This window comes from Chelonus insularis, unplaced genomic scaffold, assembly GCF_013357705.1.
Source record: "Chelonus insularis isolate UGA/USDA-ARS -01 unplaced genomic scaffold, ASM1335770v1 scaffold_714_pilon, whole genome shotgun sequence".
Taxonomy (NCBI): Eukaryota; Metazoa; Arthropoda; class Insecta; order Hymenoptera; family Braconidae; genus Chelonus; species Chelonus insularis.
In genome coordinates this window covers 1,692,952-1,716,836 of record NW_023276795.1, presented here as the reverse complement: position 1 = coordinate 1,716,836, position 23,885 = coordinate 1,692,952, and the positions used below count along the sequence as shown (strand labels likewise).

The 23,885-nt window shown below is 32.8% G+C and overlaps 5 protein-coding genes and 1 long non-coding RNA gene across 11 annotated transcripts in view; 5 read left to right on the top strand and 1 right to left on the bottom strand.

Moving 5' to 3' along the window:
- dac (dachshund) overlaps nt 1–23,885 on the top strand; it is a 159,037-nt gene that overhangs the window by 113,244 nt on the left and 21,908 nt on the right. For all 5 annotated transcript variants that reach the window (XM_035094883.1, XM_035094882.1, XM_035094881.1 and 2 more), the window contains one exon: nt 3,925–4,008. In XM_035094883.1, the coding sequence (XP_034950774.1) occupies nt 3,925–4,008 (84 nt within the window). The remainder of the gene's footprint in view (nt 1–3,924; nt 4,009–23,885) is intronic.
- On the bottom strand, nt 4,911–8,110 carry LOC118074023 (uncharacterized). Of its 2 annotated transcripts, XR_004691167.1 has the most exons (6): nt 7,921–8,110; nt 7,274–7,812; nt 6,594–6,691; nt 6,168–6,413; nt 5,110–6,075; nt 4,911–5,033 (listed from the first exon to the last, which is right to left on the bottom strand). It is a non-coding gene; the product is annotated as an uncharacterized lncRNA (long non-coding RNA). The 2 variants fall into 2 exon arrangements; XR_004691166.1 differs by having other exon boundaries at nt 4,991–6,075.
- Nucleotides 8,441–10,008, top strand: LOC118074018 (carbonic anhydrase 15-like). Its single transcript, XM_035094888.1, has 6 exons — nt 8,441–8,601; nt 8,671–8,853; nt 8,931–9,078; nt 9,154–9,256; nt 9,339–9,575; nt 9,657–10,008. The coding sequence occupies exons 1-6, from the start codon at nt 8,538–8,540 to the stop codon at nt 9,801–9,803; spliced, it is 882 nt and encodes a 293-aa protein (XP_034950779.1). The 5' UTR covers nt 8,441–8,537; the 3' UTR covers nt 9,804–10,008.
- LOC118074021 (carbonic anhydrase 6-like) lies at nt 10,123–11,665 on the top strand. Its single transcript, XM_035094892.1, has 6 exons — nt 10,123–10,257; nt 10,329–10,511; nt 10,596–10,743; nt 10,814–10,916; nt 10,986–11,222; nt 11,293–11,665. Exons 1-6 carry the CDS (start codon nt 10,203–10,205, stop codon nt 11,404–11,406), a joined length of 840 nt encoding a protein of 279 aa, XP_034950783.1. The 5' UTR covers nt 10,123–10,202; the 3' UTR covers nt 11,407–11,665.
- On the top strand, nt 11,780–13,130 carry LOC118074019 (carbonic anhydrase 7-like). Its single transcript, XM_035094889.1, has 6 exons — nt 11,780–11,928; nt 12,010–12,192; nt 12,259–12,406; nt 12,493–12,595; nt 12,666–12,899; nt 12,967–13,130. Exons 1-6 carry the CDS (start codon nt 11,868–11,870, stop codon nt 13,099–13,101), a joined length of 864 nt encoding a protein of 287 aa, XP_034950780.1. The 5' UTR covers nt 11,780–11,867; the 3' UTR covers nt 13,102–13,130.
- Nucleotides 13,575–15,101, top strand: LOC118074020 (carbonic anhydrase 6-like). The gene is made up of 6 exons (XM_035094891.1): nt 13,575–13,705; nt 13,812–13,997; nt 14,063–14,210; nt 14,275–14,377; nt 14,460–14,696; nt 14,781–15,101. The coding sequence occupies exons 1-6, from the start codon at nt 13,645–13,647 to the stop codon at nt 14,889–14,891; spliced, it is 846 nt and encodes a 281-aa protein (XP_034950782.1). The 5' UTR covers nt 13,575–13,644; the 3' UTR covers nt 14,892–15,101.

The window sequence follows — 23,885 nt, the reverse complement described above, 5'->3', positions numbered from 1 at the left end:
GAGGGCTCATTCTCTTCGTCTTGATGCGTAGAAATGCGGAATCGGGGCACAGCCCGAAAAAGTTCACTTTAACACCCTCAAAAGGGGGAAAAAGTGGATACAAATTAATAATAATCATCCCCTTGACTTTAAACCCCTATAACTCATGAACGGACGGTCCAATAACTGTTTTTAGGGACGTTTTGTAAACATTAAAATCTAAGCTATCTGACGATATCCATAGATTCATCGAGAAAAATTTCTTTCACTCTTAAAATCCCTAAAATATAAAAAAAAATCGCATTTTTTTGGGAGTTTGCCAAGTATTTTGGCCATTTTGACGGTGAAATAAATTTTTTGAACGATTTTTATGGATATGTATCTTTAGCTCAGATTCTGAAGTTTCAAAACAGCTCCTAAAAATCATTATTTGACAAATGAGATAAGAGTTATGAAGGTCCAAAGTCAAGTGATAGTCAAAAAATAATCTGCTCTTGAACTTTGAACCACCATAACTCTCATCTCATCCGTCGAATAATGATTTTTAAGAGCTGTTTTGAAACTTCAGAATCTAATCTAAAGATACATATCCATAAAAACCGTTAAAAAAATTTATTTCACCCTCAAAATGGCCCAAATAGTTGGTAAACTCCCAAAAAATGCGATTTTTTTTATATTTTAGCGATTTTACGGGTGAAAAAAATTTTTTATACATTTTTTATGGATCCTCATATTTAGCTTAGATTTTAAGGTTTCCAAAACGTCCCTAAAAACAGTTATTGGACCGTCCGTTCATGAGTTATAGGGGTTTAAAGTCAAGGGGATGATTATTATTAATTTGTATCCACTTTTTCCCCCTTTTGAGGGTGTTAAAGTGAACTTTTTCGGGCTGTGCCCCGATTCCGCATTTCTACGCATCAAGACGAAGAGAATGAGCCCTCAATCATCAAAATCGGAGTACTTTTATTTTTTGGCCTAAAAAAATGGAAAGGGGTACCACTTGCCATTTTTTGGGGTCGAAAAATCAAAGTTGTCCGATTTTCAAGTTTGACCACTCATTCTCTTCCTCTCGATGCCTAGAAATGCGGAATCAGGTCAAACATTTAAAGAATCAAATATTTCACTCCGAAAATGGGGTAAAACGGGAACTTGCTTTAATTTTACCAATAATTATGCTCTAAAAATAATTTTAACTATATTGACTTCATTTCTCTCGTCCAGATCTTTTATTTGAGTCCTCGATCAACCCCGTAGCATCATTAGCATAGAAGTTATGCACATTTTTATGTCTTACAGTTTTTTGCCAATATATCATTATTTCATTTTATGTATGTTATTTTTGCAACTAGAAAACATTCCAATTACGTTTAGAGTGAAGAGGAAAAATTTAGAAAAAAAAAAAATTTTTGTCCCCCAAACGTTCTCAAAAGTTATGATAGCTGAAATTCCTAAAAATTTCCTCAGAATCGTTCTAAGAAATTTCTACTTTATTTATTATTAATTATTTTCTATTTATTTTCTTTTATACATAATATTAATTCATTCTGGCAATTATTTATCATTAAAAAAGGAATCAATTCTAAAGAAGTGAAGTTGATCTCTGATTGTTTATTAAAATGAATAAAATTTTTGAAAAACGAGTTGATTTCATTATCAAAGCCACATCTCAAGTCCAACTGAATTGCGGAAACATTACCCAAGTTGAAGGGAAAAAGCAGGGATGCAGATGAGAGCAAGGGAAAAGTAATTAATGACGACGTCGATTATTCAAATTGACGACTCATTGGATATTAATTGCTTTCTCGTGCTCACCAGCAGTTGTCGCTTCAATTTTCCTCTCGAGATGTAATTCTCTTGCTCCTTCTTGTGCTTTACTCACTCAAAGAGGGTTTTATGACGCGAAACCACGATAACCACTCGCGCAGCATCTCGTTATAATTGAAATAAGAATGATGCTGAGGACTCGTCTGTATTATGAGAATAAGAAGATAGCAATGAAAAAGAAGAATGTCACGAGGGTGTCGTAACGGTGCATATTGGTAAAAGCTACCAACTAAAATTTAGCTCGAGACACTGTTGGACCACTGAGCCATTAAGTGTAACGAGTCTGCTTCCTTGCTGATATTAATCCCTGCAATTTTAATGTTCACCAGCATAATTTCAATATGCCACTTGTATTTGCATTATTAAAAAAAATTCCTTTCCAACACCACAAACTAACAAAAAAATGTGTATCCCCTGACTCTAGCTGAATTTATACTCTAAAGCTAGGAGGAGAGCTTGTGTGTTAAATTGAAACAGTGAAACTTGGATGATTAGATGTGATGAAGTTGAATTTATTTATGAGAAATTTTGGAAGAATAATGCTTTAGCTATCAAAAGAGAACTAGATGTTAATTTAAACGATACGAAGTGAATGGAACAAGCTCGAAATTGGCAATAATGGGAATGGAGATCAAGTTTCTCTATTCTGGTTAGTATATTCAAATTAAAGTATTGGTAATGGCCGACAATCAAAAGTTAAAAGTATCTCTGTTTAATTTACAAATTGTTTTAAACTCTTCATACCCCAGAAAAAAAATACTAAACACTTTTTTTTACTTCATGTAAAGTAGCCAGTTGTTATTTAATCAATTACATCAATAAAAATTTCTCGATAAAAATAAATTAATCTTTTCTTCAATAAAAAAATATATGAATGGAGTGGAGAAGCTTTTAAGAAATATTAGAAAGTTTCGAAACCACCAAGTGGAGCAAAAAAAAAAGAGAAAGCTTATAGGCTGCGAAAATGTCGTACGTTACGAGTTGCTCGGCTCATTACACCCGGACGTAATTTGAGGATCGTTGGACGCAGGAGGAAGGGCTCGATAAAGAGAGCAGGATAGATTTGCGACCCTTTTCAGTGTTTTTTGTTAGTCTTCCCCTCGCTTTTATTGAGCTGAATTAGCTTGATTTAGATTCCAAGATCGGTTTTAAAGATTTTTTATGAACAGGAAGTGATTTTTCTATTAATCGGACAATTAAAAGATTATAATAAACATAAAAAACATTTATAATTTTCAATATGGCTTGTTTTAGGATAAAATGAAGAAGGGTTAGGACCTTTATTATGAAATTAATTGTTAATTGAGTCACATTTAAATTTAGTATATGGAGATCTTTGTCGACTTCTCAAAGACTGTTCCTTGATAGAATAACGCAAATACTCCTTGCGTTCCTTCGACCCGAACTTGTTTCTAACGACCCTCTCGCTGAGATTCGAAATGGCTAATTTAGCGTGGTAGTTCCCCAGGGGATGCAAGAGCGTCTTGCTCCAGAATACGGTGGTAAGGTAGGAAGGAAGTTACGTAGTAGAGCACCAAGAGACTTTAGAGAACGAGAAAGACAGAGAAACTCCATGTCTTAATATAATTCTATTAGAGGTAACTATGCGAGCTCTGGTCTGCCCATCGCTGTTGAATTTAATCATGAAGCCAGCTAACCGTGCGATGTTCTCGACATTCTGCACTTCGATGAGGGTGGATAGACTACCACCCCCTCATTGTCAAATTAACCTGACCTCAACAAGTTAGATAAAACCCTTGGTATTCCCTCATGATTTTTCTCCAGCATCTATTCTGGAAAATAAATTGCAAATGATCAGGAATTATTTAGAGAATAATGCCTTGTCAATTTCATTAGGTTTATACAAATTATTGGATTTTCCTTAATGAGATAAGATGCAAGCATTGATTTTATTTAAAGCAAGATGTTGCTTCCTTTGTTTAGATCCAAGTTTCTTTGATAACATTTTTTATTTGAATTAACTTAGAATCAGCACACAATAATTTATTTTAAGACCATTATTTATTATAAAAAATTATTGTGACTCTTTTATTGTTAAATGAGATAATTAAGAATAATTTTAAGATAAAAAATAATGAATAAAATGTATGAAATTTACAGCGGAGCTGAAGATGGACGTTCTGCGGGAGAGAGAAGTGAAGGATAGTTTGGAAAGACAACTCCAAGATGAGCAGAAGACAAGAGGTGAGTAGATAGCGAATAATAAGACCTACTAGTTTTCAAAGTATCGATTGACGACGTGCTAAAGTCTTGAAGAAGAGAGACTTGGATTCGCGACGTAATAATCGAGCAGAAGAGGTGAGGAGGGAGTGTTGAGGAGTATAAGGGTGTATCGAATGTCTCGAACGGGTTTCGTACTCAAGGGGGTTAACTCGGTAATAAATCAAGAAGCCATAGAGACACTATGAGCTATAAAGTCGAACCATCCTATGAGAATGGAGGTTCTATCGCGTATCCTATTATTCTGTGTTGATGCTTTCTCTTTCCTACACGAACTCAACATTACCAGCTTCCACAAGACTCGCTACTCTTCCACCGTCCCTCGATCTGCGATCCTTCAAGTAATGGAAGGAAGGAACAGACTGAACCAAAGGCCGTGATCGCTCAACCAAGTTTGTATCGGATGTCAGTTCGTAATAGAATAGTTGTCTCGTGTTTATGGACTAGTTCCTTTGACCACGGCTTATCCAACCCTCTGGAATCACTCCTAGCGTCTCATCTTATCCAGGAAGCTTGTCCGAACTTCTAGAATCCATTCAATCATTCTCTATGGAAATTTCTCAAGTCATTAGCAAAAAGCTAGGGAGCTCTAATAAACAATAATTGAATCAGATATTTTTTTTTTTTTAATTTTACTTCATTACTAAGTTACACTAGAGTTGATAAATAATTGTAGATAATTCAATCATCATATTTTATAGCTTTAAAAAACTTTTTAGTGCTTTTACTGAAAGTAGATTGTTTTGATTAATCTTGAAAAAAAGTTTATCACAAGAAAGTTTTATGATTAAATAGTTCTTCTAGAGTAAAAATATCAATTCGTCTTAACTTGGGAATCAATTTATTTTACAAAAAATGATTATATGAATTTATTGATGGAGAAATATATGAGAATGTTGATACTAAAGTTGAGTTTGAAGCAGGAAATATTGAGAAAAAATGAAAATTTTCTGCTAATCTGCTTTTAACAACTTCATACACTGTATTATCTATAAAAAAAAAATCATCAATAGATATTTTTAATCTACCTATGAATTGTGTAATGATGAAGAAAGAGAACTATACTTTGCTGGAAAGATTTATCGTGCAACCACCCACGCATCGTCTCGAATATCAAGTGTCATAGCTGCGTCCACAAGCTTCGACCAACATTACAGATTCAGTGTGGGCGCAATATAAAGTCGTAAATAAAATATGGCCGTTGACAATACGTGTCGGATAACTCGTTGTTGGATACACAATCCAAGAGAGGGTAGCATTCAGGGTGGTGGCTGGTGGCTAGCGCTAGTCAACCGGTCTTCCCTCTCAACGCAGTTGACAAACGGATCGACAGTACCCGAGATCGATGACTCGAGACTTTTTTTTACGCCGCGAAATGCTCATTTTTCAAACGTCACCAAGTGTTTTCCGATAACAAAAAAAAAAGATATAACAGAGTAGAGGTTTTTCGGTGGGATTTCATGTGTCGCAATGTCGCGTGAATTAAAGCACCACAAAAGAATTATTGGCTTGATGAATTCATCAAGTCGATGAGCCGAAAGTTTTTCTGAAAATAAGCTAAAGGGAAAAAAATTGTTTGATGGTTCGACAATGACTGCACTATTTTTTTCTTTTTTATCTTAGCACACCCTTAAAGATTACGAATTGATTGTAATGACGTTGATAGACATTGGCTTCAATATCTTATACAGATTCTTCCATTTTTAAATGGATTAGAAAAATAGAACAGGTCAATACTTTCTAAACGTGACATCTATATTTACTAATTTCCTGAACTCTGATATCATGTATAGAAAGATGATAAGATAGCCATTCGATTTGCAGGAAAAACGACTTGGCGAAATAGCCCAACCTTTGAAGTAACATGAGCTTAGAATAACAGACAGTCCATTAGTCAACCGACTCAGTGTCAATACATGAATATGACAGCCAGACATAAAATGACCGAGCCTCCGGAACTCACCGACTTTATTTCATTCTCTTGACAATATTACTACTTTCAAAGCTAGAAAATCATTCTTCTACCATTATCTAAAAATAATATTTACCCAATCAATGAATGTCTTGATATTTTATCAATTAATTATGACATTTTAATTTTATTTAATATCTATATTACGTACCTTGTGGTAATTTATTTTTAATGCTTTATCTGTCGGCCAGGATGCAAGACAGAATAAAAAAAATTCTCTGTAAGATGATACTTAATTTGTAGCTTTCAGACTTGCGTGGGATGATTGATGAAGTTACATCGACATTTATGTGTATATGTTCCTTAGAATATAGTCGTTTCATTCAGCTAATGACTTGCTGGTAAGAGACACCTTGTCATTTTGTCCAACTGTCTTCTTTGACTCCACCCAATTTTCCTAATAAGAAATATTATTGATTAAAATTTATTTAACTGCTGTCTTAGCATCCTCTTAATAACTTCTATACATAAATTACTTATTTTTGATTTATTTAACTTATTTTCTATAATGTCATCAATACATTCTTCATCATTTTTAAACATTACATGAAAAAAAATCAATTTCTTCTCATCTTACCGGTTTTTGATATTTTTTCTATTGAACGAAGTACCTGGATATATTAAATACACCAACATGATGATAGAATCAGTCATAATACTGTTTTCAATGTTTTGCTGAAACACATAATAATCTTTATTATAAAATAATTTTTTTTTATGTCATTAAATTTTAGAATACAAAAGAAAAATTGTTCAATTATTGAACGCATGAAATAGCATGACATGTTGGTACCATTCAGTCAAACTATCATTAAAAAAAATTACATTCAGTCAAAGTAAATAAGAAAATAATGTGTTAGATAATTTGCAAGGAATTAAATACAATTTAAAATTTTATCAAACAATCTTATTGTTAACAAAGATTGGATAACAATCAGCATGATGTAACTGGTGATGGATATAATCAATATAAGAACAGCAAACTATCAGTATTCATTGTGATGGACGAATGATCGTTAAAGCTGAGGGAAACAGGACATTAACTCATTCAGTGTATTGCCTGACATTTCGTTAAAGGTTCCAAGACCCAACCCCTCGTGTAGGAGGGTTTTATTATCTTACACTGGGGTTCAAATCATCAGGTTCTTCCCTGTATGTAGTCAGACATAACATGAGGGCAACGCCTTGGAATGGGCATGCAAGTATACCAAGCGAGAATAATAGAACGTTTATTACCGTAATAAATGCTTCGATTACCTATTCACTAATGTCTTATGAATCCAACAGACATATTGGCCCAATTTGGTGTCTGCCATGCTGTTAAACAGATAAACAAACATTTTTTATTATTGGATTATTCTATTCCCATGGTACTTATTTCTCACACTGTATGTTGGTGAAATTAATAACATAAACATGTGAGGGAGATGAAAGACAGTCAAAAATAAATAGCCAAGCTTCTGGATCAACTCTAAAGCCGGATATTTCTCGACTTGTCTCCCCTGTCTTATTGCTACCAAATACAGGATGAGATTTCTCGTGCAAAAAGCTTCTTCTTAGTGACTCTCAGTGTATGTAAACGAAACCACGAAGCTTAGCAAACGGCAGATGGCAGACTGTAGTTACTCTACAAGTCTCGACAGTTTACAAGAAGCTGTGGCTTCGATGTAATTAGCTGAAAACCATTTTGTTACTTGGTATAGACTTTAAAGGAGAATCCTTTGCTGTGCACCTCGTCCTTTAGCTCTAAAGTTATCTTACACAACTTCCGAAACTTACTTATAGTTAGGATTGTACTAGAACAAAAATAATAAGCAATCGTAAGACGACTATTATTATAGAATTATATAACTAAAATTTTTAATTTTCTTATTACTGTTAATAAAATTAATCATTTGACTTACGAAAGATAGTAACAATCTATTTCCATTGTCTATGACACTGCACGTTTGAAAATGAAGAGCTTCACAAGGTACTTATGAACTATGACTAATTGACAAGGATAATTTTTTGATGTTGTTGGGACATTGTAGTTTAAAACTTGTTCACCTTCAGACAAAAGATAAGACAATTAGTGGTATAAATATCGATGCAGTGACACTGATCGAATTTACCATCATAAAAATATTCCTGAATGTTCAAGTCATCATACATGATCTTTTATTTTTTAATTGTTTTTTTTTATCCTGTTATAACTGAAAACAATTATTTACCCTTTATTATCAATAATTATTGATAAACTTGGTGCCAAATGCTACCATCTTATGGTACGTTGAAACCACAACATATATTACAAACTTTATCTTTTAATAGATAAAACAATTAACAATAATTATACCGTAACAAGTTAGTTAATTTGGTGATAAGAATAAAATATATACTGTTTACATATTCTTACAATTGAACTTCTTATTAGCAATTCAAAGTCATGTAAATTACTTTAAAATTTCTTGAATAATTTTTACGCAAGTCTAGTTAGCAATTGAATTTAATTTTTTGTGTTAAGCTTTTTGTATCAAAGATGATGATGTACACATTTAACATATTAGTATTATTATTCTTCTATCAGCTAGATTTATCTGAAAGTACGTCAACTAAAACTAAAAAAAAAACTTTGAAGAAAAATAAAATTTATTGGCAATGGTAAATTATAGGTTTCAGTTTCGATGATCCAGATTCATGGGTCGAAGAATTCCCAAACTGTGGTGGAAGAAATCAATCACCCATTAATATTGATCTCAGAACAGTAACTTATAAGAAGTATCCTAATTCGTTTACTATTTATAATGAGAATAGAAAACCATATAATTACACTTTATGCAATGATGGCATGGCACGTAAGAAATTAAAACAATTTCAAAGTTGATGAAACTTTCTAACAAATTGTAAAACTTTTTTTGAATATTGTTGATAGTCAAATTATCTGGTAATTATGCTGATGGTCAGAAATCCTATCTCTCTGGTGGCCCATTTGGTAAAGATGAATATGAATTTGATCATGTTCAGTTCATTTGGAGTGCATCTGATGATGAACAAAGTGGTCATCAGCTTGCTGACTTGAAGTTAAAAGAATTTTATTCTCTCAATAATGTAATAATTTTTATATATTTTATGATTGATATTCATTGACTGTTCAGTTATCAAATGGAGACCCATTGGATACATTTCAAACAAGAATATGGAACGCTTGAGAATGCTAAGAATTTCCCAGATGGTATTGTCATCGTTGGTGGATTATGGGTAAAGATTGAGAGAATTTGAAAAAAAATATCTGTAACAGAACTTTTAAGAGAATAGGATTGATGATTTTAATTTTGATTAGGCTGTGAAAGACGACATCGATGAAACAGCTTTGACAACTAAAATAGTACCCCAACTTGTAAATGTTTCACAACCAAATACAAAAACACCTATCGAACCATTCACGTTTAGTGATTTAGAAGCTGAACCAGATTCTTCAGTAGATGCTTATCTTTATTTTGGAAGTGAGACAGTTCCTCCATGTGCACCTGCAACTTGGGCTGTCCTAAAATTTACTTATTATCTGACTTCTGCAGAAGTAAATATTTACCCAATTTTGATCATGATTAATCGTAGAGAGATTCTTGCTATTAAAAGAAATTTTCTGTAATTTTCTCAGTTATCAGCTTTTCGAGCTGTGACCTTAGAAAATGGTGCAAATCATAACATGCGACCAGTTCAACCCCTTGAAGATCGTGAGATCTATCAGACTCCAAAAGTATCAGGACAAGTCATTACTATGATGGACCTATTGAACCCCATTTAAGGAATTTTTAAAGATAATCCGTATGACAAATTGAATTTGAAAAAATGACTAAATGAAATCATTTAAAGAAATTATGTTGTGTAAAAATGTACTATTTTTCAATGCCATACCTATGATATATATGACTACTTAATCATGATTGCTTAAGTGATCTTTATCACCATCCTTAATAAAGAAGTATTCACCTTCAATGAATGATAAAAAACTAATAATCATTATCACTTTTGTTATAAACTATTATAAATTACATAACTTTGTAAGTAACTATGAAAGTTACTGAAGGACCATAGCATTATTTTCCTTTACAATACTAAGGCATGTGAATTATTTGAATCCGTCTGGAAGAAGCTCTAAAACAATTTTTTAAAGTAATTATAAATAAATATATGAATCAAAAATATGTTTATCATATTCTTTTTTTCATTTGCTATATTTCAACAATGTCAAGCATCAGGTATGAAATTATCATTCAAGTTCTAATCATAATTACAGAAAAACCTGCTCAATATTTACAATCTCTTTTAGATTTGACTTTCAGAGATGCAAATTCATGGTCTAAAGAGTATCCACAATGTGGTACTAAATATCAATCACCTATCGCCATCAACACCGAAAGTTTAATTCCTCAAGTTTATGATTCCCCACTCATATCTTATCATGAAAATGAACAAGCTAATACGTATACATTTTATAACACTGGAACTGGATGTAAGAAAAATATTTGATACGCTTTTTTAATAATTTTAAACAGAAAAAAATTTTTCATTTAACAAAATGCAATATTTTCTGTAGTGATGTTGGTATCAGAGTGGCCGGAAGGCAGAATACCTTATTTAAGTGGAGGTCCTCTTGGGGAAGACAAGTATTTTTATGATTCTACCTGGTTTCGTTGGAACCAAGATGGTCAAGATGAAAATGGTCATATTTTTGATGGAGAAAGGTTAATGATGATAAAATAATCACCAACCATTCACTCTATTTAAAATATCCATGATAATAATTAATTATAGTTTTCCATTGTTTGCTCATCTACATTATTACAACGAAAAATATGGATCTTTGGAAGAAGCTTCGAATTATCCTGATGGTTTAGTAGCAGTAGCTGCTAAATGGGTAATATCCATTTCGAATTAAAAAAAATATTTTGCTGCTTTTGATACTGATATCTGCTTTAACCATCAGGCAATAAGTAATGAAAGTACAAGTCCAGCTTTTTCTGGCATGATTCGACGACTACCAGAAGTTACAGAACCAGGATCTCAAGTAGAAATTCGACCACTTAGAGTTAGTGATACAAGAAATCGTCCCGATGATGATCCTAAAGTCATGTTTTATTACTTTGGATCTCAAGTGACACCACCATGTGCACCTGTAGAATGGTTTTTACCAGATTACGTTCACTATCTAACATTAGATGAAGTAAAGACTTGATCAATACTATTATTAAAATACTTACCACCAAATTTCATTCATATAATTTTATTTATAGTTGGCAGTTTTTCGATCAATAAAATTAAATAATAGTGATGATCATAACACACGTCCTGTTCAGCCTCTTAATGATCGTGAAGTCTACAAAACTAATAAATATGTAAGAGAATAATTAAAAATTTGTCAAGCAAAAAATAATATAGGTGTAAATGACAACATAGCTGATTTAGTTGGAAAAAATTAATGAACATTTTTTCCTCATATGAAAATTACATGGATATGTAAAAAACAATGCTTCACTTCTATTTATTAAATCTAATCTAAATGATTGATTTATTTCTGCTAATTGGATTATTGTAAATAAAGGAGTAAGATCTATGGAATATTGACAAAGACAAATGACTACTTTTAATCACCCAATTTGATCAATTACACCTTTCAGCTAGACACATAAAATACTTGACAATATGATTATACAACATCCTGGTTCTAACTACTAATTATGTTAAAACATGGTGATAAAAATTTCTTTGATTCTATAAAAACTTTGCGTTCATTGTTTGAGATTCCATTCACAAGAAAGTAGAAAAAATATATTTCAATAAGATCTAAGTAAATTTGATAACTACTAAAATGATTTACATTGTGGAAATTAGTTTGGTAATCGTGGCTCATCAAATTTTAGTATCAAAAAGTACGTTGATTATTATATCAGAGTTTTTCAATTAAATATTTAATCATACAGAAAAAATTTGATAAACTTGATTGATCATAGGTCTTTCTCTCAAGGATGGAAACTCATGGGCTGATGAATACCCAGCTTGTGGAGGTGAACATCAATCGCCAATTGATATACCTTCTCAAAATGTAATTAATAAAACATATGATCCACCATTTATAGTTCACAATGAAGATGTGATGCCACTAAGTATGACATTAAATAACGTTGGAACAGGATGTAAGAAAAGAGAAATATTCAAAATTCGTAAAATAGTTATTAAATAATGATGGTATTCATTTTTAGTGAAATTAGAATTTAGGTATCCCACTAAAAAAACAGACTTCATAACTGGTGGCCCTCTGACCCATGGTTATTATGTTCTTGGAGAAATTTCGTTCGTTTGGAATCGAAAACAATCAGCTGGAAGTGCTCATACAGTTGATGGAAAGAGGTCAATAAATCATAGTTGTTTATTTTCTCGAGTCAATAATAATTATTCAGAAACTATCATTAAATTATAATTATTAATTCACACAGCTATGCATTAGAAATGTATGCCGACTATTACAGAATAGTATACGAATCAATTGACAATGCTCAAAACTTTGAGGATGGTATTATTACCATTACTTCCTTTTGGGTGAGAAAAAAAAATCAAGATGAACAGTGAAATTTCATTATTTTTCAAATAATACTGGTGGTGTTGATAGGAAGAGTCTTCATTTGAAGCTGGAACAGCATTATCTAAAATAACTTCAAAGCTTTCGGAAGTGATTGAACCAGGATCTCATGCAGACGTTGAACCTTTCAAGTTTAGCGAATTAAGAAAGGATCCCGGTCATACAACTACCTACTTTGCCTATAATGGATCCCAACTCATTCCTCCATGTGCACCTGTCACTTGGATAATTTCTGATTACATTTATTCCATAACTTCTGATCAAGTACATAAATTAATTCATGTTAATGATTATTATTATTTTCATTGCTATTATTACATACTATTTTTAGTTGGGAGCTTTTCAAGCAATAAAGTTTGAAAATGATGATGATGATCATAATGCACGACCTGTTCAACCGTTAAATGGTAGAGAGATTTTTAAATTCACCAAAGAATTAGAAGATTCAAGTCTAACAGATTTTTAAGATACAATAAAATATTTTTTAAAAATAAATGCTTTCAAAATAAATTTATTTTGCTTTTATGATTTTTTTTTTTAATTAAATGGATGGAAAAATTACATTTTTAATTATTTCTTAGGAAGTTAATACTGTTACTAAAAATAAATCGAAAGCACACATAATTTATTCTACATCATTACATTTAATTTTTATTTATAAATATAGGTTTAAATGAAGTGTTAACTGAGAATTTTATTTATAAATAATTCTTTGAAAAATTGTTATAGTTTGAATCTAAATCTAATTTATTAAGTGAATCAAGGACAAATACATTTTAAGGCCTAAGTAAAGTTTTTTTTTCCTTATTTCATGAAATTGATAAGAAATGTCATGGCAATTACAATATAATTTTATCGATAAGCATAAAAATTATCTAGCAAAAATGCGTTCACATATAATGAAAAAAAAACATTTTTTTTCTTCATAATATTAGTGTATTTGGAAATAAATTTAGTGCACGTTGAATCTATATTCTATTATTGATTCAACTATTTTTATTTAAAAATCATGGTTTTATTTCTAAATATTTGTTTATTTATTGTGTTTCAATTATTTGACATCTCTTCAAGTACGATAAGTACCATTAAATCAATTATCCTGAATTTTATCGTTGAAAAAAAAAATGTTGGTATATTTATTGAACATAAATGAAATAATAATACACCAAATTATAGGCACATATACATTTAGAGATGCTGATTCGTGGTCAATTGAATATCCACAATGTGGAACTGAGCATCAATCGCCCATCGATATTTCCACTGATCAAATTCAGCCAGGAAAATATGAACAGCCTTTTACAATTTACAATATAGATCAGCCACCCAATAAATTTACACTGAATAATACTGGGAAAGGATGTAAGACATAAATTTCATATTAAATTTAAAACAGTTTTGATGTGCAATGTGAATTCAATTCTCAGTAAAATTAACGGGTGAGTGGGATGATGATAAAATCCCAACGATCACTGGTGGACCACTCATTGTAGATCAATATGTCTTTGGCTGCAATGAATACTACTGGAGTAGGGAAAATATATCAAACAGTCCTCATAAGGTTGATGGAGAAAGGTAGATGATGAAAAATATATTAAATTTACTTAACAAAAGTAATTGAAATATTTTTTAAAAATAGTTTTGCACTTGAAGTACATGCAGTTTATTACAAAAAAAATTATGGCTCACATGATATAGCTAAGAAATATGATGATGGTATCGTCATAGTTGTTGGAGTTTGGGTAAAATGACTAATATGAAAAAGAACATCTAGAAATAAAATGTTTAAATTGATTTAGAAAATCATTTGATTGGTCTTAACAGGAGGAATGGGCATATGGCGAAGATACAGCTATTTCGTTGATCACTTTAAAACTGCCTGAAGTTGTACGACCAGGAGCTGTAGCAGATATCAGACCATTCAGTTTTCTAGAATTATTAGAAGATCCAAGTGACCCACCAACAAATTATTATACTTATACTGGAAGTGTAATAAAGCCACCATGTACTCCAGCACTCTATTTCATACAGAATTATATTTATCCTATCAAACCTCATGGCGTAAATATAAATTCTATTTCTCTTCTACATATTTTTCTTATTGAAATAAATTCATTCGAATTTTCATTTTAATTATTTCTATAGATGGAACTCTTTCGAGCAGTTCAATTTGAGAATGATGATGTCAGTAATGTACGTCCACCTCAACCTCTTAATGATCGTGTGGTCTATGAGTTAGAAAGAAGAATAGGATAAATTTATCATTAGTGTAAATATGATGCAGAACTTTTTCATCAATTAATGATGGATGAATACTTTTAATTGCATAATATATACGTTGATGAGTTGTTGATAGCAGCAGAAATTTAAGTTGGTTCATTTTTGTTATATGATTCGTACATGAAGTATAAATACAACAAATGTTTTCAATAATAATCATTAAAAACAAACTGATTTATTTTTGAAGAGTGAGATTTATACACTGATTTACCCTTCGAATTAACTAGGCGGTAATGCCAGGATCGGGTGACATTGTAATTGGGACCCAAGGGACAACCAACCCTCTCCTATTCTCTTTGCATTTTTTTCTATCTTTTCTTCTGACTTGCTAGTGTTTTCTTCCAATTAAATTTTAGTCCCCACAAAAATGGCTAAATTGATGAATATGAGACTCAATTGTGTTAAAAAGGATTTCAAACTCAAAACTATTATTTGAGGATTAAAAAATAACCGTAAGATTTATTTAAAAATAAAAAAGTCTGATACATTCAGTGAGTTGGAGAAATATTTTCCCAACATTTCACTCTTTTTATCTCAAGCCTGTTTCCCTTCACGCTTCCTCTGTATTCCTTAATTTCCAATGAGTTGGAATACGACATGAAACGCTAAACTGCCACAAAGAGAAGATCCACTACAGTAAACGTTTGTTCATCACACTCATTCCACTTTGGTTTGAACGTAGCAAAATGTCTCTCTTTCAATTTTCTCGTGGTCACCCTTTTCAACATTCTCTGAACAAGATATCGAAGCAGGCTTCCTAATGTTTGTCCACTGTTGTGACTTTGTTTTGCACCCGGGTGGCCAGCAGCCCCTACATGTTTAACCCAAGCAGCTCTCACGAAGATCCAAAGATTCAATGAATCAGAACACAAGCTAGAGAGCTCTAACAGAGAAATAGCGTTCACGTGAAGCCAAGTCAGTCACAAAGGGATTCCTTGTATGTTGTTTCAACGATGCCACGGGTAAAAGGACGTCTTTCATTTTCCCTCTTTCTTCTTGGTGATACCCAAGGGGTGGCAATTCTCGCGGTCCTCTACAACACCCTTCAATGCTTAAACACCATCAGACGGTTGCCACCGACCGCGACACAGTTTGCTTCAAAGACAGACTGGTAAGAAGGGGGAAAAGAAACTCAAGTATGTATACATCTTAGTTGCACACAACAAAGGGTATTTTCTGCGATACTCTTTAGTAAATTAGCTCCTTTAGAACAAATAAAACAGAACAGTGATGCAGTAGCAAGAGAGTAATAAAAGGGGTTGAAATAAAAGCCAACCAAGCTTGTTGAAAATACTCTATTAATTACCCACGCGTTCTACTTTTTTCTTTTTAATTCGCGTTACCAGCATGTGAAATTGACTGAGAATTTTTTTCTTCACACACAACAGAATAAAACCAAAGCTCCAACTACGATCAGAATCAATTTAACTGCATATTTTGCTGTGATGTTTTTTCACTCAATTGACCGACCAACCCCATCAGTGGTGTTCGGTTCTACAGACTAGTATTATATCTCACGCGTCAACCCACCAACCACCCCTGTATTGCTCACTACCTTGCCTTCTCTTCATCCTTCTGGCCCTTGGAGGCAACAACAAGCACAAGGGGGTAGGTGCCGTGGTCACTTTGTGAACTAAGCTAGCTTTGCTCGCTGTTTAATTAAGTCCTGCCTGAACTACTATTACTGCTCCTACTCTGTTTCGTCCTCATTCCCTTCTCACCCTCTCTTCTCATTTTCTTGTACAACAACCAAGACTAAGTATGCACCAGTTTTCCACATGTACGCCTTCATTAATTTCTAAAAAAACCCAATAATTTCTTGATGTAAAAGAATACTCGGCAAAAAGCCCACTAAGCAATCTTTCTTTTTTTGCTGAAAACTCATAGATAAAAATAGTCATCATTTTCATACTCATCATTTTCCAACTCAGGTAATCAATACAGCCCAGCACTGAAAAATGTTAAAAATACTTTAGAAGGTGAAATAATTGTTTCTATTGCCATAAAAGAAAGAAAGAGAGAAAGGTGGGAAATGGTGGTGGTGGTGGTGGTGGATAGATAAAAATAATAATATCAAATGTGAGTTTGAAAATTCTTGAGTGATGTAACAACCCCTTTTTTTTACCCACCCTTTGGCCCCCTGAGGCCGTCAAGAGAGTACGCGTCTCCCATGTACTATCTCTGGCAGGCTTCGCACGCGTATGAATTCGTTGGCGCATAACAGTGAGCTTCCGTAATATAATTGTTAATGCGCTGATGCGCCCCCGGGCGAGCGTTTATGCATTGTGTACGCTAACTCTCGCGCTCTCTTTCTCTCTCTCGTTGTTGGAGTATGATGGTTGCAAACGCGTCCATGAGTACCAACCCCTTACGTAAAAATAGACGCACAACAGTAATACAGTACATTGCACACGCCTCGTGTGTTATCTCTTTCTCTCGAGCGTCCTAACGGATATAATCAGCTGGAGAAAAAAATGCGTCAAGAGTCTATTACATACTCTAGATGTTTTTCACTAAGCCTATCACGTTTTTCTAAGCATACTCCTCAGTTAACGCACTAGACTTTGTTATTTATATTATTTTGCCCTCTTTTCTTACCACCGACTATTTTTTACATTAAAAAATAACCAATAAAAAAAATCTTGATTAGATTTCCATAATTGACTTTTTGACAAAGGGAAAATGTTTTTGCATGGAAACTGTTTCTTGTTAATAAATTCAAGCAAAAGTTCTGCGCATTTCTTGCCCTCCAGGCTAAATTACCCGGTTAGACGGATAGATACATATTTCCTACTATATCTTCTTACTTCTCCTCTTTCTCCTGAATATAATGAAATAATACAGCCTGTGGGGCAAACTGAAAAATATTCACTGAAAGTAAGTCGAGTGAAATGAAGAAAACTATCGGAAATTACGGTAGTTGCCAATTATTATCATTATTCTATTTATCTTTCATAATAGCTTATGCTATTTTATATACAATCATTTTTATTTTTATAAATAATTCACTGCTATTGACAATATGCTGATTTAATATCCACTAATAACTTCATCATGTTGAGAATTATTTGAAATGATGAAAATTGAATTATATAGAATATCTATAGAATTAATTTCATGTATTCATAACAAAAGAAATTCCACATTCTTTGAATCAATCAAATATTTGTATTTCAGTGAATTCTATTGTGATAAACAAATGAGATTAATTCATATCTGATAAACAGAAAGATAAATGAGCTTTATAATGATTGTTTGATGATGATCAAATCAGATAAAAACAAAGTTGTAAATTAAATGTTGGTTAAAGAATTATTTAATTAAAATTTTCTTCTTGTTTGATTTAATTTAATGAAAATTCCCAATCGCTTGCATATTTCTTAGCATCCGGAGAGATAAAGTCAGGGGCAGAGAAGGTCTTCTCGTGCATGCCCACTTAATCGTATTTCATAATAATGAGCCTGAGTACAGCTATAATAAACAAAGCATGTAAGAAATACCATCTAACAAGCGATTATATTCTTGTGTGCACAGAGGTATGCATATTCACATTTATTCACGATATTTAGATTTTACATACAACACTAAATATCTACATTCATTGGCATTCACGTGTTCCTTCACTGTTGTTATAGACTTATAGGAAATTTTGGGTTCCAAGGAATTTTGATGAAATTTCGGGAATTGCGATGGCACTCGAGGTAGTAAAAGCGTTGTGTATACTTGTCAATACGATGTGGGGACAAGAATTTGCCTCGAGCGCACATGTAAATATAAACGCATTGGCATTAAAGTTTTAACTGTGGAAATAGCATTTTAAATGTTTCTGCTCTTTATGCATTCATCATTTTTATGTCCCATAATTTAATATAATATCTTACCACTGAATTTTTTGCATAATAAATAAATAGCAATAAAAAATTATTTATCCTGGTGGTTGAATTTTAAAATAATTAGTTTTATATATTGGAAATGGAGATGGACTGGGTGATGTAGAGATTAGTTTGGAGTGGATTAAATCCAATAAAATATCAGCATACTTTAAATTCATCATAAATTAGAATAATAATTTATTAATCAATAAATAAGGACCATTTTCTGCTGACAAGGATATACAGATAAGAAATGTTGGGAGAAGGATAGAAGGGTAGGATTTGAAGTGGCTCTTAATGCAAGTCCTCATAAAGTAACATCCCCTTAAAGTCCTACTGTCGGTCTGTTCGTACATGGCTGTTTCCACTATCCCAACGCTTTCTATTATGCATGCCTCCCTTATTGGCAGTAAACGGGCTTACCCTCAACCCCCGCTTTTACTCTCTCCACTTCTTCTTATTCTCAACATTATGCACATAAGCATATTTTTGCTTATTAACCATCTCCACTGGTATTGCAGAAAATATTAAAACAACAATTCAGCAAATGTGTGTGTTCAAAAATGAAATTTATGAAAATGTGTCCGGGGTGTGTTAATATGAATATAAACATTAGCTTTCTGCAGTCAGAATCATCGAGTCATTAAATAGCAAATGCGTTCAGAGTATAAACATCCCAGTTTAGCATCAGGACTTGATCACCAGCAATTTGGTCTCGCCAATGGTCCATAGTCATTGATGGGCTCTACGTGTTAACGATTATGTTTTCGGCGGTTGTAATCATCAGAATGATTGTCGCGATCTAATAAAGTCTGATGGACATTGTATTCGATGTAATGCATGTTGGTGATGTTTCCTGCTGGATGATGATGATGCTGTGATCATAATTGTTTGATCCCCATATGTTCTATAAATGATGTTTAAGCTTCACTATCACAATTACGACGTCCAATCCAGAGTATTTCATATCAAGGAATCAGAGATCATTTTTAACAGTTCAATACTTGAATTAAAATTATTTTCATTTGATAAACATTCATTTTATTATTATTATTAATATTTACAAACATTACATTATTATAACAAAAGATACTTTACCAGATTTTTGTTCTCACTTCAAAATTTTTTTCTTAATATCAGGCTTTTCTAAATCAATGAATAAATAATAAATAAATGATTGACTATTTGTTACAAGTCTTGAAATTTATTTAAGATTAAAAAAATTCTTTAATATTTAAATAAATATAAGATACTCCGTTCAACAAAATTTTTTTGATAATTATATTCATTGAATTTCTGTCTAAAGAGCATTTAAAGTAAAAAAAATCCCTCTTCGATTTCAGTTTATAAATAAAATTCTCTGATGATTTAATAATGGATTTAATCAAAGAGAAACTTGCGTTCGATCGTGTAGAATTAGAGGAAGCATATCAGAGCTTTTCAGTTGAAATCTCTCTTGATCCGGGCAATTACGGTATTCTGGTAATTCCTAGGAGGCTAGAGAGGGAAGAGAGTAAGATGAGAAAATCGCAGAGCGAACAGGCTTGGGATGACGAGCTTAAGTCTACATTGTGAGCTAAGACGTCCGCGGTTTCGCGCGAGATGCGAACTAAGGGTCCTTTCGTAATTACACCGACCACAACCGCCAAGAGTGTGCTGTGTTTAGAAACACCCAAGAACCTAAGATGGAGGGAGAAAGTCTTAAGAATGCCTCCAAGTTATCCCTTGAAATGCTTGACCTTAACCCTTGAATCCCCCTACATCCCCTTCCACTCGTAAAAGGATCTCCATCGCAAATGGAAATAAAATAGATAAAGTTACTTGACATCCTGAGGCAGCTGAATTAGTAACAGGCAGTCGTGAAACTCTATTACTACTCCTTGAGCACTTGTAAACTGTAATTGCATTAATTGCGGTGATATTTTGGGCCCAGGTGCCTTGGCACCCGCCGCGGATCGTTAATAGCAGCCATTATCGTTACCACTCTGACTCAGATAGACGGCAAATGAACTGCCTTGTTGTATCCTTTCGTATTTTCCATTCCCTTTAATCGATCCTTATATACTTACTCCCACTATAGGCAGCTACATCTCGATTCGACACATTCTTTAAGGTAGTTCCGAAGCATTTCAGTCGACAGTCGCGTGACGAATTCCTTGAAAAGGTAATTTTTATCGGAGCATCAGCGGTCAGTATAAGAAACGACAGGTTTTTATTTTTTTATCTCCTTCCCTTACTCACTTAAGTCTGTATGCGAGCACGCGCATCGCCCTTGGCGTATTCAAAGCTTCATATCGAGGAATGCAGCAATCGATTATCACGCTGCTGCATATCGATACACTACCGTTGATGGAAACATACACAAAGACAGTAGTTGACGCTTGTATGTATGCATACGCATCTCTTCCTCTCAACTTGCTAGCCGTCCAGTGCTCGTTCTCTTGCACGAACGCACTTCCACACAAGAAAGACGGAATAAGGCTGGCGGGGAGGTGGTGGAGACGAAGTGAACGGGGGAGGAGAGATGTTGGAGATAGAGCGAGAAATGCTCAAGCTATGGCAAACTAATGACACTAGCTTCTCTAATGCTCGTGCCCCGAATATCATCGATATTGCCACCGCTCGCGAGATTAATGTTCCATCGTCGTTCAACGCCTTCCACTGCAACTGGAGCACGCTGGGTTCGTTAATGCGATTAAGCTCAACGATGATATTCGGCGCACGTTGATGTTGCCCACGCAATGACGATTATGAAGATGATGATGGCAATGGTGATGAAGATATTGATGATGATATTCGTGGTCGTAATGGCTTCTATTACATTCCTTTTAAGTTTATTAATTTTTTTTTTTTTTTATTTTCAAGATAATTGACTTTATGAATATCAAAAGTACATTAGAACTTGCAAATATTCTTTTAAATAAATAATTATATTTATTTTAATAGAAAACTCTTGAATTAAATTATGATTTCATACTTACATTCCTTCAATAATGATAAATAATTGAATTGTTTTTTAAATTAATCAATTTAATTCTGTATCCATAATTTTTTTTATTTAACAATCATCTTTAAAGAAAACAAATTCTAATTGAAAAATATTCATTATTAATTAATTTACTCAATAATAATAGAGTTTCGATAAAACAAAATTTTTTTTTAAATTTATTATTAAAAATTTTTTTTTTTATGAAAAATATGTTAACATTATTGAGCTGAGGTGGCATTTATATCTCAAAATGCATCTTCGAGTTAATAGTTCCTATCAATTCACATTTTCTCACCCCTATCAGCCCCATTCTTTATTAATAGCTCGATGCTCTTAGAGTCTCGATGAATCTCCTCCAAACATCATAGGAATTTTTCCCTCGTCTAAAGAACGCAAACGCTTATGCAGGATTATTTGCCCCAGGGTCTTGTTGTAGCTTCTGTTAGACAATTTACAGGAAGCGTCGACACGGATGCACTGAAGCTGCACATCGTTGCTTGCAGCCGCAACGTCAATGTGGTTTGTATGAGCACGGGATAGCGAGACAGATGAAGAGGAGCGGAAGGGTGCACAGCAGAAAGCGTCAAACCCTCTTCTCCTCTCATCGTCCAAACAACTCATTCCCTTTACGTGCACTCTTGCACCCTCATCCCCTTTCTCTAGCTCTCACGCTCTCCCACGGCTTGGTTATTGTTCACGTTAATTGATGCGTTATGTTTGATGCCGTTGTGATAGCCATTGTACGCAGCCTGTCCACTGATAACTGAGTTACCGACTGCAACGACCAGAGTGCACTCAAACCTAATTATCTCGAGCGGATGCAACTGCCGCATTGCGTTGTGGTCTTCATCTAATGGATTGCTACCTTTGTACTATTCTTTTCCTAATGTTTCGGGTTATTTTCTTTTTCGCTACTTTTTACATTTTCATTATGCAGTCAATTGCCCAAACTTGCAATTTTTATGTTTATTTTTTTTTTTTTTTAAGATCCCAAAAAAAATATTTATAAAAGTAACAACTATTTTTCTAGAATAAATCTCATTATAAATATTTTTATTATTTTTTATTTAATTTTATTTTTATTATTTAAAAGTAACAATGAGTTTTTTATTTTTAATCAAATTTAATCTGGTTGCAAAAAAACTTTTTTTTACTTTTTGAAAAATAATTATTTACAAATAAAATTAAAATGCACTAGAATATTTTTTATTCTTCAAAGTAAATATTTTTTTACTATTCATAATAATTCTTTTTGTCCAATTATTAGGCTTACTTGTCAATCTATTGATTTATGGAAAAAGAATTTATGTTTGTAATTATTAAAATGTTTTTTTTTTTTTAATGAAAAGTGAATATTTTGAGTTAAAGACTGGCCATTAATATGATTAAAATCAAACTGCATTTTTGATGAAGTTAACGCTATATTTGGAATAAAATTAGGACCAAAAATTGGTGATATAAAGCCGTAATTGATTACCAGATAAAATACGAATATTACAAAAAAATGTAACAATTGAAAAACAGCAGCTTGTTAGGGAATTTAATAGTGCTTTCAATTAATTTTCTGGCCATAATAAGTATGCTAAAAGTGCATGCTACTACATCATAAAGCTTTTATGTTATATGCTTGGAGCCATATAACAGAATAGGCTGCTCAAAACAGAAGCTCGGTACAATAAATTCTGAAATTCAATTCACTCGTGTTTGAATCTTGCCGACACGCCGCAGCTGCCGTTAAATACATTGGACCATCTTATTGCTTTTGCTTTCACTCCCATGATACTTGAACTTACTTACAGGTTGGGCGTGAAGGTCATGTCTATATTTATAAAATTTTTGAATTTATATTTTGTCTTTTATTTTCACGAATTATTTGACGGTGATTTATGCTAATAAAAATTTCACGTATGAAGAGAACTGTATACTGTACAGCCTACCATTTCTGTCTTATGTTTAGAATTCATTCCATTGAGTATGCAAAAAAATTCATAAAATATAATGAACCTCACGTTAGTTGCATGTGAAAAAAAAAATTCGAAAGAATTAACCTTTTGTATAAAACTCGGTAAATTCTTCTTTGTTTATTCCACCTTTGCCTTCTTCGCCATT

Bases quoted from the DNA above. Each gene is read 5' to 3' on its own strand.
- LOC118074020 (XM_035094891.1), top strand. From the start codon at position 13,645: ATGGTTTTATTTCTAAATATTTGTTTATTTATTGTGTTTCAATTATTT. The intron at 13,998-14,062 runs GTAAGACATAAA...TTCAATTCTCAG, and splicing joins GAATAATACTGGGAAAGGAT to TAAAATTAACGGGTGAGTGG. The intron at 14,697-14,780 runs GTAAATATAAAT...TTATTTCTATAG, and splicing joins ATCCTATCAAACCTCATGGC to ATGGAACTCTTTCGAGCAGT.
- LOC118074018 (XM_035094888.1), top strand. From the start codon at position 8,538: ATGATGATGTACACATTTAACATATTAGTATTATTATTCTTCTATCAG. The intron at 9,257-9,338 runs GTAAAGATTGAG...AATTTTGATTAG, and splicing joins TCATCGTTGGTGGATTATGG to GCTGTGAAAGACGACATCGA. The intron at 9,576-9,656 runs GTAAATATTTAC...TAATTTTCTCAG, and splicing joins ATTATCTGACTTCTGCAGAA to TTATCAGCTTTTCGAGCTGT.
- LOC118074019 (XM_035094889.1), top strand. From the start codon at position 11,868: ATGATTTACATTGTGGAAATTAGTTTGGTAATCGTGGCTCATCAAATT. The intron at 11,929-12,009 runs GTACGTTGATTA...GATTGATCATAG, and splicing joins TCAAATTTTAGTATCAAAAA to GTCTTTCTCTCAAGGATGGA. The intron at 12,900-12,966 runs GTACATAAATTA...TACTATTTTTAG, and splicing joins ATTCCATAACTTCTGATCAA to TTGGGAGCTTTTCAAGCAAT.
- LOC118074021 (XM_035094892.1), top strand. From the start codon at position 10,203: ATGTTTATCATATTCTTTTTTTCATTTGCTATATTTCAACAATGTCAA. The intron at 10,512-10,595 runs GTAAGAAAAATA...TATTTTCTGTAG, and splicing joins TTATAACACTGGAACTGGAT to TGATGTTGGTATCAGAGTGG. The intron at 10,917-10,985 runs GTAATATCCATT...TTTAACCATCAG, and splicing joins TAGCAGTAGCTGCTAAATGG to GCAATAAGTAATGAAAGTAC.